Source organism: Palaemon carinicauda, chromosome 4, assembly GCF_036898095.1.
Source record: "Palaemon carinicauda isolate YSFRI2023 chromosome 4, ASM3689809v2, whole genome shotgun sequence".
Taxonomy (NCBI): domain Eukaryota; kingdom Metazoa; phylum Arthropoda; class Malacostraca; order Decapoda; family Palaemonidae; genus Palaemon; species Palaemon carinicauda.
Genome location: NC_090728.1, coordinates 148,777,904 through 148,794,677, shown reverse-complemented (window position 1 = coordinate 148,794,677; position 16,774 = coordinate 148,777,904). Strand labels below are relative to the sequence as shown.

Here is a 16,774-nt window from a genome sequence, read left to right as displayed (position 1 = left end):
CGCGTCAGCACCAGAGACAACAGGCCGCCTGTGCGACAACGGGTCCGAAACGGAAGACTGACGCCCAACCGCCCTGCTAACCGCAGGTCGATAAGATCGCATCAACGACGAGAGCTGATACCCAATAACATCGACCATTTGGGATCGCTGCTATGCGACACATTAGTATCTTTTCCTAATGGAAACTCGCCTTCTTCCTCGCTTCCATATCGTTTCCCACTTTCGGGCGACAAAAGCCAGTCTGACGGAAGCGGTGGTGCATGAACCGTCACATCAGAAACAGGCATCAGCTCCGAATCCGACTGTATTACACCATTATCCACATCAGAACCCCTGTCAGAGCGTTTCGCAGGCGAGCAACCCTCAGGGGACTGAAAACGCTCCGGCGTATCCCAATTACTACTGCCCGGTTGTTGCGGAGGCAATTCGTGCTGCTGAACGACCGCGTGAGACTTCCTTTTACGCGGTCTAGAGGCGTGACGTCAGACCTCTCCAAACGAACCTTCATCCGAGGAAGGAGATAACGCACCAACCTCATCTTTCCTATGATGAGGGTGAGCGACCTGTGCTACGACAGCAGGAATGCTCGAGGGGATGTCTGCGCGACTGATGATGCCTCTTGTTCCCTTTCGCCGTTTGACATTACTTCTCCCATGGGTTAGGGAGCTTGAAAGAGGTCGTAGGCTGGGTAAACCAAATCATTGAGAAAACAAATGAATATAAGATACCACTAGTAGTAGCACTTGTAGATTACACCAAAACCTTTGACTCGGTTGAAACTGAGGAGGTCATGTCAGCGCTGGAAGAACAGGGAGTTGACTCAGTTTACATTGATGTATTCTGTCACACCTATGGCCATGCAACATCATTCATTCGCCTCCACAAGGACTCTGAACCATTCCAACTCGAGAGAGGAGTCAGACAAGGTGACACTAGCTCACCCAAACTGTTTACTGCCTGCCTGGAGAGAGCTTTCTGACAACTCAACTGGCAAGAAAAAGGAATAAAAATAGATGGAGAATATCTAAGTCACCTTAGATTTGCTGATAACATCATTATCATTGCTCACACCAAAGAAGAGCTTCAACATATGCTCACCGAGCTAAATGAAGCAAGCAAATCAATTGGCCTCCCCATGAAATTCCAAAAGACCAAAGTCATGAGCAATAAATATACTGAAAATGCAGATGACATACTTGAAATTGAAAACCAACAAATTGAGGAAGTGGACCACTACATCTACCTAGGACAACGAATCTCTCTACATGACGCCTGTAAAGAGAGTGAAATAAAAAGAAGAATAACCTTCGGTTGGCAAGCGTTTGGAAGAGCCAGTACAGTGTTAAAAAATAAGAAGATTCCTATCATCTTAAAAAGGAAAGTCTATGATCAGTGTATCCTCCCCACTGTCACCCATGGGGCTGAAACTTGGAATCTAACAAAAAAGCTTTCCCTTAAATTACAAACAATGCAGAGGGCACATGAGAGAATTATGCTAAATCTAACATGGAAGGATAGAAAAACAGCTAAATGGATACGTCAAAAAACTAAAGTAATGGATATCCTTGAAACCATTAGCAAGCTCAAATGGAACTGGGCGGGGCACATTGCCAGGATGACAGACAACAGATGGACATCACGAACAACCTTCTGGACACCCCGAGGATACACAAGAAACCGAGGAAGACAAAAAACCCGCTGGTGAGATGACTTAGACCAACACAAGCAACAGTGGCACAGAAAAGCTTGGGATACAAGTCTGTGGAGGAACCTGGGGAAGGCCTACATCCAACAAAGGACTTTTGAAGGCTGAAATGATGATGATGATGATGATATGCAATATATAATGCTGATGAAAAATATAAATATGCATTACTTTCAGAAAATTCTCTCCCTTTGTCTATGAAAAAATTTAAATATTTTGACTGGATTATTTCTATTTTATTATATATGCTTGAATAATTTTCTAGATTTGTTATTTTAATGATGGAAAATAAGAAAAACAGAATTAATGCAGAATTATCAATAACTTCCTTATTTGTTAACAAAAAAAATTACGCTTTTTTACAATAAATCTTATTAAAATTACCCTCATGTGATGATATGAAATTTCTTCAAATATAATTATCTCAAGTTTTGATACAGTGTGCTATAGTGTAGTGTTCAGCAGTTAAAGCAAATATTTGATCATATCAGACTCCTTCCTTGTAAATCACTCAAAGATGTCAACAGCTGTGAGCCTTTTTTCCCTTTCTAACTATGTATAAATGATTGAAAAATTGTGGGGGACTGAAAATGATGCCAGGACATATTTCTTGCTCCTATCTTATGCTATGTTTAAGAGATTTATTCTATTAAAAAAATGATAATTTTCCATTAAGAAATAAGAGATAGTGGAAAAACATTTCTTTGTGAAAGAAATTTACACTGTATCTGCTTACAGCCAGCCATGGTTGAGCTACTGACCAGCCAGGTGTCAATGATAACACAAGGAGGATTTTATTTCTATGTAGAATATAAATTCTATATAATTTAAATAGAGTCAGATGTGGTGTCCTTTTTATTCTATTTAGTATTCATACTAAAATGCTTACTGTACTGTATATTGATTTATTTTGCAAGCAGGAATTAAATATTAAAAGGAAATAAGCTGAGAGAGAGAGAGAGAGAGAGAGAGAGAGAGAGAGAGAGAGAGAGAGAGAGAGAGAGAGAGAGAGAGAGAGAGAGAGAGAGAGATGTGTGTGTGTGAGTGTGTGTGTTAATATCTGTTGGAAAATTGGTAATGTACTTCAATTAACAAAAACATGACAAGTTTGTAGGTAATTTGTATTTTTCCTAACTATACAAACCTTAGCTATTTATTAGGGGTTTTACTTTAGGCGGAGCTGAAATGACGAGCCATTAAAATTAAGCGAGGGTTAACTACCCACACCGCTAGTTGGGGGGGGGGGGGGGGTTAGCTTGCTAGCACTCCCACTCACACACCTGTCATTTAGCTCACTTTGCTTGGAGGTAGGACTTCAAGGGGGATAGGGCTGGCAGGCAAGTCTGTATAAATAGCTAAGGTTTGTATAGTTAGGAAAAATACCAGGATTCTTCCCTAAGAGAATTCCTTTAACTGACAGAAGGAAGACAACGCTTAACCCTACCATGCTCCTTGATGGGATTGATGCTATTCCTTAGAGTAGAATCAGTCTGGAGAATGTTAATCAATGGTTAACGGTTGGGTATCGTGGTTACTGTGCAGTTGGAGAGTGTTCGCAAGTAGTCCCCTGTCGACAAGCCGCTGATGGGGGTTGTCGATCGTTTGCCGATCACTTTACTGGATTGGTGTGGTGGCGAACGGCCAGTAGCGTGAAGTGTGTTGTATACCTTCTGATCTAGGGAACTATGGGCAGAGGTTGACTAGCAAGTCCGAGTCACTGCTGGCGAATTGTCGATGATCGGTGAATCGGTGGACTGTGAGCCGAAGATGGTAACTGACAGGCAGGTGAAGGCTGTCTGGTCAGTCAGCCAAGGTAGGTTGGCGATAAATGAGTTGGTAATCTGCTTTGAGAGCCCTGAGAGCTAGCAGAATGGTTTAATGATAGTCAGTTGGAGATGGTAAACCACTGATGATCAGCGATTGATTGTGTACCGGTGATCGGTGAGCTAGAGATCAGCAAGCTGACTATGATCCCTCCTGGTTGGTCAGAGATCAGCAAGCTGACGATGGGCTGGTCAGAGATCAGTGAGCTGAGTTCGATGATCGAAGAAAGATAAGCTGCCCATCGGTGATCTTGTGATAAGCAAGCTGATGACTGGTTATTGACTAGCAATCGGCGATTGGCACGCTAGCAATCGGAGATCGTTAGTCATTGGATGGACTAGAGGTCAATGATCAGAGCTGAGCTAGCAATTGGTGATCTGGTGATTGGCGAGCTAGCAATGAGCAAACCGTGAACTAGCCATCAGCAAACAGTGATCTCGAGATCAGTCTGTTGATGCTTTCTTGTTTGCTGACGGTGGTACTGTCAAGAAAAAACTTCAGAAGAGACAGGGACCAAGGATTCCCCGTTTTGATTCCCCTTGGAAGATGGAATCTTCGGGATCTTGAATCCTTCTGTGAAGCCTCTTTCCTCTTTCCCTGGCGGCCATGTTATGTGTTCGCGGGGAGAGGAATGGGGCAATGTTGACCTGTCCAAAAAGTTTTATTCTCTTTCGCCTATTGCGCGAGTGTGCAGGAGAGTACTGGAGCGATGGCAGACAGGATGATGCTGGTGCTCAGTTTCTGCTGAAGCGCAGTTTCCGGTGAATGCGCAGAAGAGCACTGGAGAGCAGGCAAGCGCTCGTGCGCAGGTGAGCAGTGGCTCTTTGGCAAGAGCTGGCGCATTGGATCTGAGACTGCAACTGCTCAGGAGAGCGCTGGTCTGAGAGTGCAGGAGAGGGCGGTGGTGCTGTCCGCATTGATTTGTACCACTTTGCCCAGGATCTGCTCCTCGAAGCCTTTGAGGGCCAAATGTACTGCCAAAAGCTCCTTTTGATTTATGTGGAGAGTTTTTGCTCTATCGTCCACAGACCTGAGATCTCTCTCTTCCCCAATGTCGCTCCCCACCCCGAGTTTGAGGCGTCGGAAAACAACACAAGGTCTGGGCTCTTTAGATTCAACGACAAGCCCTCCTGTAGTCTGTGCTCGTTGTTCCACCACTAAAGGTGTGATTTTATGGGATCCGTAATGGGAATGCTTTCCCTGTCGAGACTGTCCCCTTTCTTCCAATGCCAATTGAGATGAAACTGGAGGGGGCGTAAATGCAGCCTCCCCAGAGACACAAACTTCTCTAATGACGAGAGTCCCCAGAAGGCTCATCCATTCCCTCACTGAACTGACGTCCTTTTTTATAAAAGCCCGAAGTTTTAGGAGAGCTGTTTGAATCCTTACAAGCGACGGAAAAGCCTGAAAACTCTGACTCTGAATCTCCATCCCCAAATAAAGAATCTTCTGGGATGGAGTCAGCTGTGATTTCTTTGAACTCACTAGGAGTCCTAATTCCTTGGTCAATTCCAATGTCATTTGCAGGTCCTTCAAACAGCAATCGGCTGAGGTGGCTCTTATAAGCCAATCGTCCAGGTACAGGGAGGCCCTGATTCCCCTTAAATGCAGCATGCTTGCCACATTCAGCATGATTTTTGTGAACAACAGAGGAGCTGTGCTGAGACCGAAACATAAGGCTCTGAACTGGAAGACCTTGTTTCCGTACATAAACCTCAGATAACGCCTGCAGCTGGGGTGTATTGGAATATGGAAGTAAGCGTCTTGGAGATCTAATGAGACCATCCAATCGCCCTTCCTTACAGCTGCCAAAACCATCTTCTGTGTTTCCATGGTAAATTTTGAGTTCTGGACGTAGCCGTTGAGAACACTTACGTCCAGAACTGGTCTCCATTCTTCTGAACTTGGCGATGTTAAATCCTGTACCCTCTCTATCGCTCGCTTCTCCAGTAACAGAGACATTTGAAGCCGCACGGCCTGCCTCTTTGGCCCCTCCCTGTATCTGGGCGAAAGATCCACAGGATTTGTGCCCAGTGGAGGATTTGATAAAAATGGAATCTTGTATCCCTCCTTCAACACTAGGACGGACCAAGGGTCCGCTCCATTCCTCTCCCAGGCCTTCCAGAAGTAATTCAGCCTGGCCCCTACTGCTGTCTGAAGGATAGGACAGTCAGACTCTACCTCGGCTGGGCTTAGTTCCTCTTTTCTTAGGTTTCTTCCCGTCGGACCTGAAGTTACCTCTTCCGGTAGGTTTACCACGAAAGGGCTGGGAGGATCGTACCCCTGAAGTGCCTTCTTTTGGTTTACAGGAAGAAAACGAAGAAGACAGAACTTTCCTGGCCGTGTTAGCCACTAGGTCATGAGTAGACTTTTGGGTTAATGCAGTGGCAGCTTCCCCTACCAACTCATGTGGGAATAGAGTAGAAGACAACGGGGAGAAAAGCAACTCCAATCTCTGGTAAGGGGGAACTCCCGCAGAGAGGAAGGAACACATAGTGGCCCTCTTCTTTATTACTCCAGCCGTGAAAAGAGCAGCCAACTCGTTGGAGCCATCCCTGACTGCCTTGTCCATACAGGACATCAAATGAATGAGGCTGCTAGTGTCCGCGCCTTTCATCTCAGAGACCTTTCTTCCTAGGGCTCCCAAAGACCAATCTAAAAAGTTAAAAACTTCAAACGCCCTGAACATGCCTTTTAACAGATGATCAAATTCTGTCATAAACCACCACACTTTAGTTTTCCTCAAGGCCAGTCGACGAGAGGAATCCACAAGGCTCGAGAAATATCCCTGGGCAGAGGCAAGAACTCCCAAGCCCAGAATTTCCCCTGTCTCATACCAAACACTGGATTTGGAAGCCAATCTTACGGGTGGAAAGGCGAAGCCCGTTTTGTCAAGAGTCTTCTTCGACTCCATCCAAGTTCCCATCAATTTCAAAGCTCTTTTAGAACAGCGCGAGAGCACTATTTTCGTAAACAAAGGCACTTTTTTTGCCTTCCCCAAGGTAAATTCCGATGGGGGAGAACGTGGCGCAACAGGAGTAGTGGTCAGGAAAGAGTCCCGTAAAAACCAGCATTAATTTTTTGAGGTCCACCGAATGTTGAGGTGGTTTCTCCTCTTCTCCCTTAGAAATATCTTCCAGAGGTTCGTCCGGGCAAGACACCTCATCTTGTCCTTCTTCTGACAATTCAGCCGTTACAGCCGTGCCTTGTTCGGACAAGCAACGTACCTGAACCGAAGCGTCAGTGCCGAAATGGGAGCGTTCGCGATGTTCAATGACTCCCTCTATCTGGCGATCACTAGTCTTACGCTTAAAATCACGTTCAGTTTGGGAAATGGCATCTAACTGAATTGGAGCGGTCAATGTCGATTGATGTGCGGCGTCAAGAATGGACTGACGCGTGGCGTCATGGGTTAACTGACGTGAGCCGTCACGATGATGCGAGGCGTCTGGCTGACGATGCCCCTCTGTGCTGTCATGAGTCGACTGACGCGAGCCGTCACGGTGATGCGTTGCGTCTACCTGCCGCTCCACATAGCATTCGTTACCATCCTGCCGCTCAGCGGCTCGTTCTATCGCTAGGCGAACGCCAACGCTTTTGGAAGAAAGACGTTCGGAGATTGTTTTTTGTTGTGCAGCAGCCTCCTGACGTGACATATCCATTTCACCCTGCCGTTGAACACTGCGATTGGGAGATCGCCTGTGCTATAACGCGTCAGCACCAGAGACAACAGGCCGCCTGTGCGACAACGGGTCCGAAACGGAAGACTGACGCCCAACCGCCCTGCTAACCGCAGGTCGATAAGATCGCATCAACGACGAGAGCTGATACCCAATAACATCGACCATTTGGGATCGCTGCTATGCGACACATTAGTATCTTTTCCTAATGGAAACTCGCCTTCTTCCTCGCTTCCATATCGTTTCCCACTTTCGGGCGACAAAAGCCAGTCTGACGGAAGCGGTGGTGCATGAACCGTCACATCAGAAACAGGCATCAGCTCCGAATCCGACTGTATTACACCATTATCCACATCAGAACCCCTGTCAGAGCGTTTCGCAGGCGAGCAACCCTCAGGGGACTGAAAACGCTCCGGCGTATCCCAATTACTACTGCCCGGTTGTTGCGGAGGCAATTCGTGCTGCTGAACGACCGCGTGAGACTTCCTTTTACGCGGTCTAGAGGCGTGACGTCAGACCTCTCCAAACGAACCTTCATCCGAGGAAGGAGATAACGCACCAACCTCATCTTTCCTATGATGAGGGTGAGCGACCTGTGCTACGACAGCAGGAATGCTCGAGGGGATGTCTGCGCGACTGATGATGCCTCTTGTTCCCTTTCGCCGTTTGACATTACTTCTCCCATGGGTTAGGGAGCTTGAAAGAGGTCGTAGGCTGGGTGAACGACAGGATCGCGCAGACGCACCCTCCAGAACACTAAACACATTAAAAACACTTTTCACATTCGGTTGGTCGCCAGGGCGACAACTTTTAAGCATATTAATCTCGGACAAGATCTGGTTTTTGTCCGCAGCTAACGATTCGACTCCTTCACCAAGGTGAATCGCTGTTAACATATCCTTCATAGAAGGTTCCTTCGGTTGCTGATCTACCACTACGGGGGAAGGAATAGGATCAATGACATTAGGTAAGGACAAATCAACAGAACGAGATGAAGTGCGCCTAACCCTGTCCCTCTCCAATCTTTTAATGTAACGTTCATAAGTTACCCACTCGCTATCGGTTAACGAAAGGCATTCATCACACCGATCCCCAAAAGAACAAGATTTTCCCCTACATTTAACACAAATACTATGAGGGTCCACAGAAGCCTTAGGAAGTTGAGTACGACAACCTTTAACACACTTCCGAAACACAGGGGAGGGGTTGGCCATATTGAATTGGTAAGAGAGAAACCAAAACCATAAACAAAGGTTAAATTACATAAATCAACCCAAAACAAAAAGATTCTAAGAAAAAATGAAAAGGAAATCAATTATGCGAAAGCCCAAACTCAAAAGACAGAGTACATCACCAAATAACCGTCCAAAACAGAGTAAGTTTCGAGAGAATTTCCAATTGTTCCAGCCAGCAATGGCGGCAGAGAAGATCTGAAGGGTTTGGTATAGTTCGGCCTGTCTACCGTGAGGGCGCTAGTGTGCACCTGGCATATCTGCGATAGCCGCGATATTTTGAATTTCTGCCGGGCGTCTAGGGACTTTAGCCATTCTTATATAACCAGCGGGTAAGTTTTATGTTAAAAATAAGAATTACAATTATTTAAATCAGCTAAGAATATTCACTAATAGTGAGAACCACTGATCCTCCGAAGGGAAGTTTTCCCAACGGAGAAGAAGCTGAAAAGTTAAAATTACAAACAACTATAATTTTACTAAAATAATTGAGAAAAACATTCGGAAGCGCAACCTAACCCGCCAACGGGGAAGGTGCTCCCCCGTTAGTATACTTTCGTTGAAAGGTGAACGATCTTGAGAAGAGAAAGACTGTAGTCAATCTCTGAGAGGCCACACTCCCTTCGCTCAGTAATCCATGTTTCCCGTAGGAAAGGGAAAAGGCAAAGACAACGGTTGAATGAGGAGGGTCCAGACGATGACGATTTCCCTGCGGTAGCCGAGTCAACAGTTGTATGTCGATGAGAAGACCAATGGACCAGAGGGGGGAGGTCGTTCCTCACGAAGGGAAGTGTCCTGGCCTTGCGCAAGTGTCATAAGAACCTGTCGTATATGTATCACAAACACTGAAAAGGAAACTTACTACATTTCTATACATATATATATATATACTGTACATACGAAAAAGTAAGTTAAAAGACAAAAATTCATGGCAGTCCTGAATACGCGAGTAGGAAAAGTGGAAACATCTGCTCTCCATCCGAGCCAAAAGCAAAGTGTGCTAAATCACAGATGTGTGAGGGGGAGTGGTAGCAAGCTACCCCCCTACACCCCCACTAAATTGCAGTTTGGGTTGTTAACCCTCGCTAAATTTTAATGTCTCGTCATTTCAGCTCCGCCGAAAGTAAAACCCCTAATAAATAGCATGGTTTGTATTCCAGTTACGGAAAAAAATTACTTTAAAAAAAATAAAAATTTACCTTGCTGCAGCATGAGCAGCATACGATGAAATGTACTGGGAGAGAAGCTGAATGAATCGTAAAGTGTGGTCTTGATGAAACTGTCGTAGAACTGTAACTAAACCAACCACTAAGAGTTCACCATCAATTCCTTCCGTTCCTCGTATTCCAGTCAGGCTTCCTGCAATATTCCAATAATATATTACAGTAAAAACCATATTTAAAAATGAAATTACCGGGTAATCATTCTTTATTGTTGTCTAAAATATGGTTGACTCATCGGCATACACAACTTTAATTTCACTCTCCCAGAATTAATTTAACTTCCTTACATTTGCAATAAGATTTTTTATTTTTGTGTCAACCAAAGATACTTTTGCACTTAGTCAAAAATCATCAACTTTTCAAATTTTCAACTTAAGATTTCTCTTAATTTTCTGTGGCCTGACTCACTCTAAAGAATATTCCTTCCTTCCTCAAGTAATGCCATTTACCTATAAGGACCTGCCACTAGACTAAGAAGTCTACTTTCCTATGATGATAATTCCTTCCTCATCCTTTTATCAAGGGGTTTACTAAGGGGTTTAACTTCCATGTCTCTTGGGCATCTTTCCTACAATTATTAATTGGCTAGTTCTCACTGCTACTGTATAAACCAAGCACTTTATTTCACTGACAAAAAGTTCACTGTTTCATGCTTTATTACATTGCAAAAGTAAATCATTAACACTTAAATGGCCTATGATACAGCAGCTCTTACAGTATTCAATAGGTTAAGTTTATTTACCTCCTCTGTAACTGTTAGATTTATTAACCAAGGAATGATTTTAATATCTTTAATATCTTCTGTTTATTTTCATAAAAACACAACAAAATGGATAGTTATTGTAATACTGTACTCTCATCTCTTTCCCTTTCAAACACAATGGCTACTTTCCTTTCATTTATAAGCTGAAATACAGTGACTTCATTTTAGCTATTCTCTTTCTTATCTGAAATATCTCTCTCCTGACTACCATGCTGTCTCTATTCAACCTTTTCAACTAATTTCAGATATTCCTTCCAGAGATTTGTACCATACGAACCAATTCATTTTATTGAAGCCTAACCCCCTTGTGTTGCATTATTGTAATCTCTGCTGCAGTTCTTTCTCTTTTAGTAATTTTTCTGGCATTTCAATTTTCTTGGCCTGCTACAGGAGAAGCATACACTCTTATTCAATATATCTTTCCATGATCTTGATAATACATTTGTTGACTAAGCACTTATACCGCATTGATTTACATTTTTCTGCTCCTAATATTGACTACAATATTAACACCTATGGGGTAGCCTGCCATTAGGAGTTAGCAGCCAGCTTAATGGGGAACTAAAGCAAGTGTTCCAAAGCCTCTGGTCTGATCTATGAGGTAGCTGCCAACTCTTAACTAAAATTTGTCGTATTTTTATTGAGAAAATGGCTAAAAAGAAACAAAAACGTGAAATCTGGGATGAGCTAAAAGCTCCCATTACAAGTGGTAGAGCCATATAGGAAAAGTCAGAAGTGAACATGCCACAAAGTTTCAACAGAAGGCTTTGTAAAATCCATATCACATTAAAACAGGAGACAAAAAGATGACTGCCTAATTGCACCATGTAAGGGAGCATATACTGGAAGTTGAAACCAAGGAAATAACACTATCAAAATTGGAATAAAAATTGCTAGTACACAAATACTGACAGAATGTCACCCTTACCCTGAGATCAGATTTGCAAAATAGAAAAGTTGAGAGTACAATGAAATTTTGAGGATTCATACAAAAAATGATGTTACTGTCAGACAGTTTCCTAAAAAATGTTGAAAGCCCAGCAAGACCTACTATCGTAAATATTTAACTAGGGTTATCAACAAATTAATTTAAAGGAAAAAACTATCAATAAATATATGATTGCTAAGTAAAGAAAATAATGCATATTGTTCAAAAGGCAACAAACAAGAGGGTTAGCCAGTCCCTCTTCTCTTGGATACATTGATTGATAGATAAGTCTTGGATGATGCTATACACCTTTGTTTAAGATAATTTGTACGATATGCCCAAAAATTGGAATTATGAATTTCAGGTATATCTAAAAACATTACCCATAACTTGACTGTACAAATAACAAACATCAAGTACCTTTACCTCAGACATTGAAAAGCTGATAACATGTAATATGGGATCCCATACCTACCAGAATTACCAGTTACAAGAAATGTGTAAATTGTAGCCATTATGGATATAACTTGGTTAGGTTTTCTGTAGTTCCAAAATTTTTAAGTACAAGAATGGATAGATTTGCAATGAAATATTTACATTTTGAGTTCAAGATGATACAAACAAACTTACCCAATGACTTGGCATAATGCACTTTAGGAATCTGCGTAATTACTGTGAGGAGCAATATCAAGCTAAGAGATGGTAGAGGGCATGTAGTTATATATATTCTTTCCAAAGGCTGAGTCATACCACACCATTCTAAATAAGTACTCAGATCACTTGTAAGAGAACCATCTTCATCAGGGTAGGGACGAGTTGGATCTACATAATGCCGTTTCACATCAGCCATAAAGGACCTAGATCAAGAGGAGGAAACTTTATATTTCTTTACTAATTTCTACTTACATATACATAACAAACAAAATCCTTCTAATGATTCATTACCACATGAAAATACAGTTTCTTAGAATTTTTTTTTGTTTCAAACCAATTAAGGTACTTATAATATGTTATTTTCATTAGTGAAATAAATTTTTGAATATACTTACCCGGTGATCATGTAGCTGCAGCTCTGCTGCCCGACAGAAAAAACCTACGGGCGGGATACGCCAGCGATCGCTATACAGGTGGGGGTGTACAACAACAGCGCCATCTGTCGAGTAGGTACTCAAGTACTTCTTGTCAACAAAGAACCAATTTTCTCCTCGGTCCACTGGGTCTCTATGGGGAGGAAGGGTGGGTCCTTTAATTCATGATCACCGGGTAAGTATATTCAAAAATTTATTTTACTAATGAAAATAACATTTTTCAATATTAATCTTACCCGGTGATCATGTAGCTGATTCACACCCAGGGGGGTGGGTGGAGACCAGCATACATGTTAACATTAGAAGCTAAGTATCCCGTATTTCATTTTAGCAGTTATTCAAAATAACAAACATAAAATTAATAAGTACCTGGTAAGGAAGTCGACTTGAACCATTACTCTGCCTTTTTAAGTACGTCTTCCTTACTGAGCCTCGCGATCCTCTTAGGATGCTGAGCGACTCCTAGGTGCTGAAGTATGAAGGGCTGCAACCCATACTAAAGGACCTCATCACAACCTTTAATCTAGGCGCTTCTCAAGAAAGAATTTGACCACCCGCCAAATCAACCAGGATGCGAAAGGCTTCTTAGCCTTCCGTACAACCCAAAAACAACAATAAAAAGCATTTCAAGAGAAAGATTAAAAAAGGTTATGAGATTATGGGAATGTAGTGGTTGAGCCCTCACCTACTACTGCACTCGCTGCTACGAATGGTCCCAGGGTGTAGCAGTTCTCGTAAAGAGACTGGACATCTTTAAGGTAAAATGATGCGAACACTGACTTGCTTCTCCAATAGGTTGCATCCATTACTCTCTGCAGAGATCTGTTTTGTTTGAAGGCCACTGAAGTTGCGACAGCTCTAACTTCATGTGTCCTTACCTTCAGCAAAGCATGGTCCTCCTCATTCAGATGAGAATGGGCTTCTCTAATCAAAAGCCTGATGTAATAAGAAACTGCGTTCTTCGACATCGGTAAAGCAGGTTTCTTAATAGAACACCATAAAGCTTCTGATTGTCCTCGTAATGGCTTCGTACGTCTTAAATAGTACTTAAGAGCTCTTACTGGGCATAGCACTCTCTCTTGTTCGTTTCCAACCAAACTGGACAGACTTGGAATCTCGAACGATTTGGGCCAAGGACGAGAAGGGAGTTCGTTTTTAGCTAAAAAACCAAGCTGTAAGGAACATGTAGCCGTTTCAGATGTAAATCCTATGTTCCTGCTGAAGGCATGTATCTCACTGACTCTTTTAGCTGTTGCTAAGCAAACGAGGAAAAGAGTCTTCAAAGTGAGATCTTTAAAAGAGGCTGATTGAAGCGGTTCGAACCTTGCTGACATCAGGAACCTTAAAACCACGTCTAAGTTCCAACCTGGTGTGGCTAACCGACGCTCCTTTGAGGTCTCAAAAGACTTAAGGAGGTCCTGTAGATCTTTGTTGTTGGAAAGATCTAAGCCTCTGTGGCGGAAGACTGCTGCCAACATGCTTCTGTAACCTTTGATCGTAGGAGCTGAAAGGGATCTTACCTTCCTTAGGTGTAAAAGGAAGTCAGCTATCTGCGTTACAGAGGTACTGGTTGAGGATACTGAATTCGCCTTGCACCAGCTTCGGAAGACTTCCCATTTTGACTGGTAGACCTTGAGAGTGGATGTCCTCCTTGCTCTGGCAATCGCTCTGGCTGCCTCCTTCGAAAAGCCTCTAGCTCTTGAGAGTCTTTCGATAGTCTGAAGGCAGTCAGACGAAGAGCGTGGAGGCTTGGGTGTACCTTCTTTACATGCGGCTGACGCAGAAGGTCCACTCTTAGAGGAAGAGTCCTGGGAACGTCTACTAGCCATTGCAGTACCTCGGTGAACCATTCTCTCGCGGGCCAGAGGGGAGCAACCAACGTCAACCTTGTCCCTTCGTGAGAGGCGAACTTCTGCAGTACCTTGTTGACAATCTTGAACGGGGGGAACGCATAAAGGTCTAGATGGGACCAATCCAGAAGAAAGGCATCTATGTGAACTGCTGCTGGGTCCGGAATCGGTGAGCAATAATTTGGGAGCCTCTTGGTCATCGAGGTAGCGAACAGATCTATGGTGGGCTGACCCCACAGGGTCCATTGTCTGTTGCAAACATTCTTGTGAAGGGTCCATTCTGTAGGGATGATCTGACCCTTCCGGCTGAGGCGGTCTGCCATGACATTCATGTCGCCTTGAATGAACCTCGTTACAAGAGATATGTTTCGATCTCTTGACCAGGTGAGGAGGTCCCTTGCGATCTCGAACAACTTCATCGAATGAGTCCCTCCTTGCTTGGAGATGTACGCCAAGGCTGTAGTGTTGTCGGAGTTCACCTCCACCACCTTGCCTAGAAGGAGGGACTTGAAGCTTCTCAAGGCCAGATGAACTGCCAGTAGCTCCTTGCAGTTGATGTGTAGTGCTCTTTGATCCGGATTCCAAGTGCCCGAGCATTCCCGACCGTCCAGTGTCGCACCCCAGCCCGTGTCCGATGCGTCCGAGAAGAGAAGGCGGTCGGGGGTCTGAACAGCCAGTGGTAGACCTTCCCTGAGAAGAATGTTGTTCTTCCACCAAGTTAGTGCAGACTTCATCTTCTCGGAGATAGGAACTGAGACCGCTTCTAGCGTCATGTCCTTTCTCCAGTGAGCAGCTAGGTGATACTGAAGGGGTCGGAGGTGGAGTCTCCCTAACGCGATGAACTGGTCCAGCGATGAAAGCGTCCCTATCAGACTCATCCACTGTCTGACTGAACATCGGTTCCTCTTCAGCATGCTCTGGATGCATTCTTGGGCTTGACTGATTCTGGGGGCCGACGGAAAAGCCCGAAAAGCTTGACTCTGAATCTCCATACCTAGATAGACTATAGTTTGGGATGGGACAAGTTGGGACTTTTCTATATTGACCAGGAGACCCAATTCCTTGGTCAGATCCAGAGTCCATTTTAGATTCTCCAGACAGCGACGACTTGACGCAGCTCTTAAAAGCCAGTCGTCCAAATAGAGGGAGGCTCTGATGTCTGCTAAATGCAGGAATTTGGCAATATTCCTCATCAGTTTGGTAAACACTAGAGGTGCCGTGCTTAGGCCAAAGCACAGGGCTTGGAACTGGTAAACCACCTTCCCAAAGACGAACCTTAGGAAAGGTTGGGAATCTGGGTGGATGGGGACGTGAAAGTACGCGTCCTTTAGGTCTAACGAGACCATCCAGTCTTCCTTCCTGACCGATGCTAGCACCGACTTCGTCGTCTCCATGGTGAACGTCTGCTTGGTGACAAAGACATTTAGAGCACTGACGTCTAGCACCGGTCTCCACCCTCCTGTCTTCTTCGCTACTAAGAAGAGACGGTTGTAGAAGCCTGGGGATTGATGGTCCCGGACTATGACTACCGCTCCCTTTTGTAGCAAGAGAGACACCTCTTGCTGTAAAGCTAGCCTCTTGTCCTCCTCTCTGTACCTGGGAGAGAGGTCGATGGGAGATGTTGCTAGAGGGGGCTTGCGCAAGAATGGAATCCTGTACCCCTCTCTGAGTAACTTCACAGACTGTGCGTCTGCACCCCTGTTCCCCCAGGCCTGCCAGTAGTTCTTGAGCCTGGCTCCCACTGCTGTCTGGAGAAGAAGGCAGTCAGACTCTGCCTCTTGAGGACTTGGAACCCTTCTTATTGTTGCCACGTTGACTATCGGCACGGGAACCTCCTCTGCTGGAGGTTCTGCCACGAAAGGGCGGAATGAACCTAGACGCTGGTGTGTCCATCCTAGGTCTAGGCACGGAAGGTAAAGCTGTGACTTTACGTGCGGATGACGCCACCAGGTCATGGGTGTCTTTCTGGATCAACGAGGCGGCAATCCCCTTGATCAGCTCTTCAGGAAAGAGACACTTCGATAGCGGAGCAAACATCAGCTCTGACTTCTGACATGGTGTGACTCCCGCCGACAAGAAGGAGCAAAGGTGATCTCGCTTCTTGAGAACTCCAGACACAAAAGAAGCCGCAAGCTCGCCAGACCCATCCCGAATGGCTTTGTCCATGCAGGACATGATGAGCATGGCAGAGTCCTTATCCGAAGGGGAGGTCTTTCTGCTCAACGCTCCCAAACACCAGTCCAGGAAGTTAAAGATCTCAAACGCACGGAAAACTCCCTTCAAAAGATGGTCCATGTCCGAAGAAGTCCAGCAAATCTTGGACCGTCTCATAGCCAGTCTGCGGGGAGAGTCTACCAGGCTTGAGAAGTCGCCCTGGGCAGAGGCAGGAACTCCTAAGCCGAGAACCTCTCCTGTGGCATACCATACGCTAGATCTGGAAGCAAGCTTGGCCGGGGGAAACAAGAAGGTTGTCTTCCCAAG

At 44.6% G+C, this 16,774-nt stretch overlaps 1 protein-coding gene across 1 annotated transcript in view; it reads right to left on the bottom strand.

The window, feature by feature from the left end:
• Strump (WASH complex subunit strump) overlaps positions 1-16,774 on the bottom strand; it is a 191,819-nt gene that overhangs the window by 17,968 nt on the left and 157,077 nt on the right. The window contains exons 20-21 of the mRNA XM_068372566.1: positions 11,986-12,212; positions 9,641-9,800 (exon numbers count right to left, since the gene is read on the bottom strand). Coding sequence (XP_068228667.1) covers positions 9,641-9,800; positions 11,986-12,212 — 387 coding nt within the window. The remainder of the gene's footprint in view (positions 1-9,640; positions 9,801-11,985; positions 12,213-16,774) is intronic.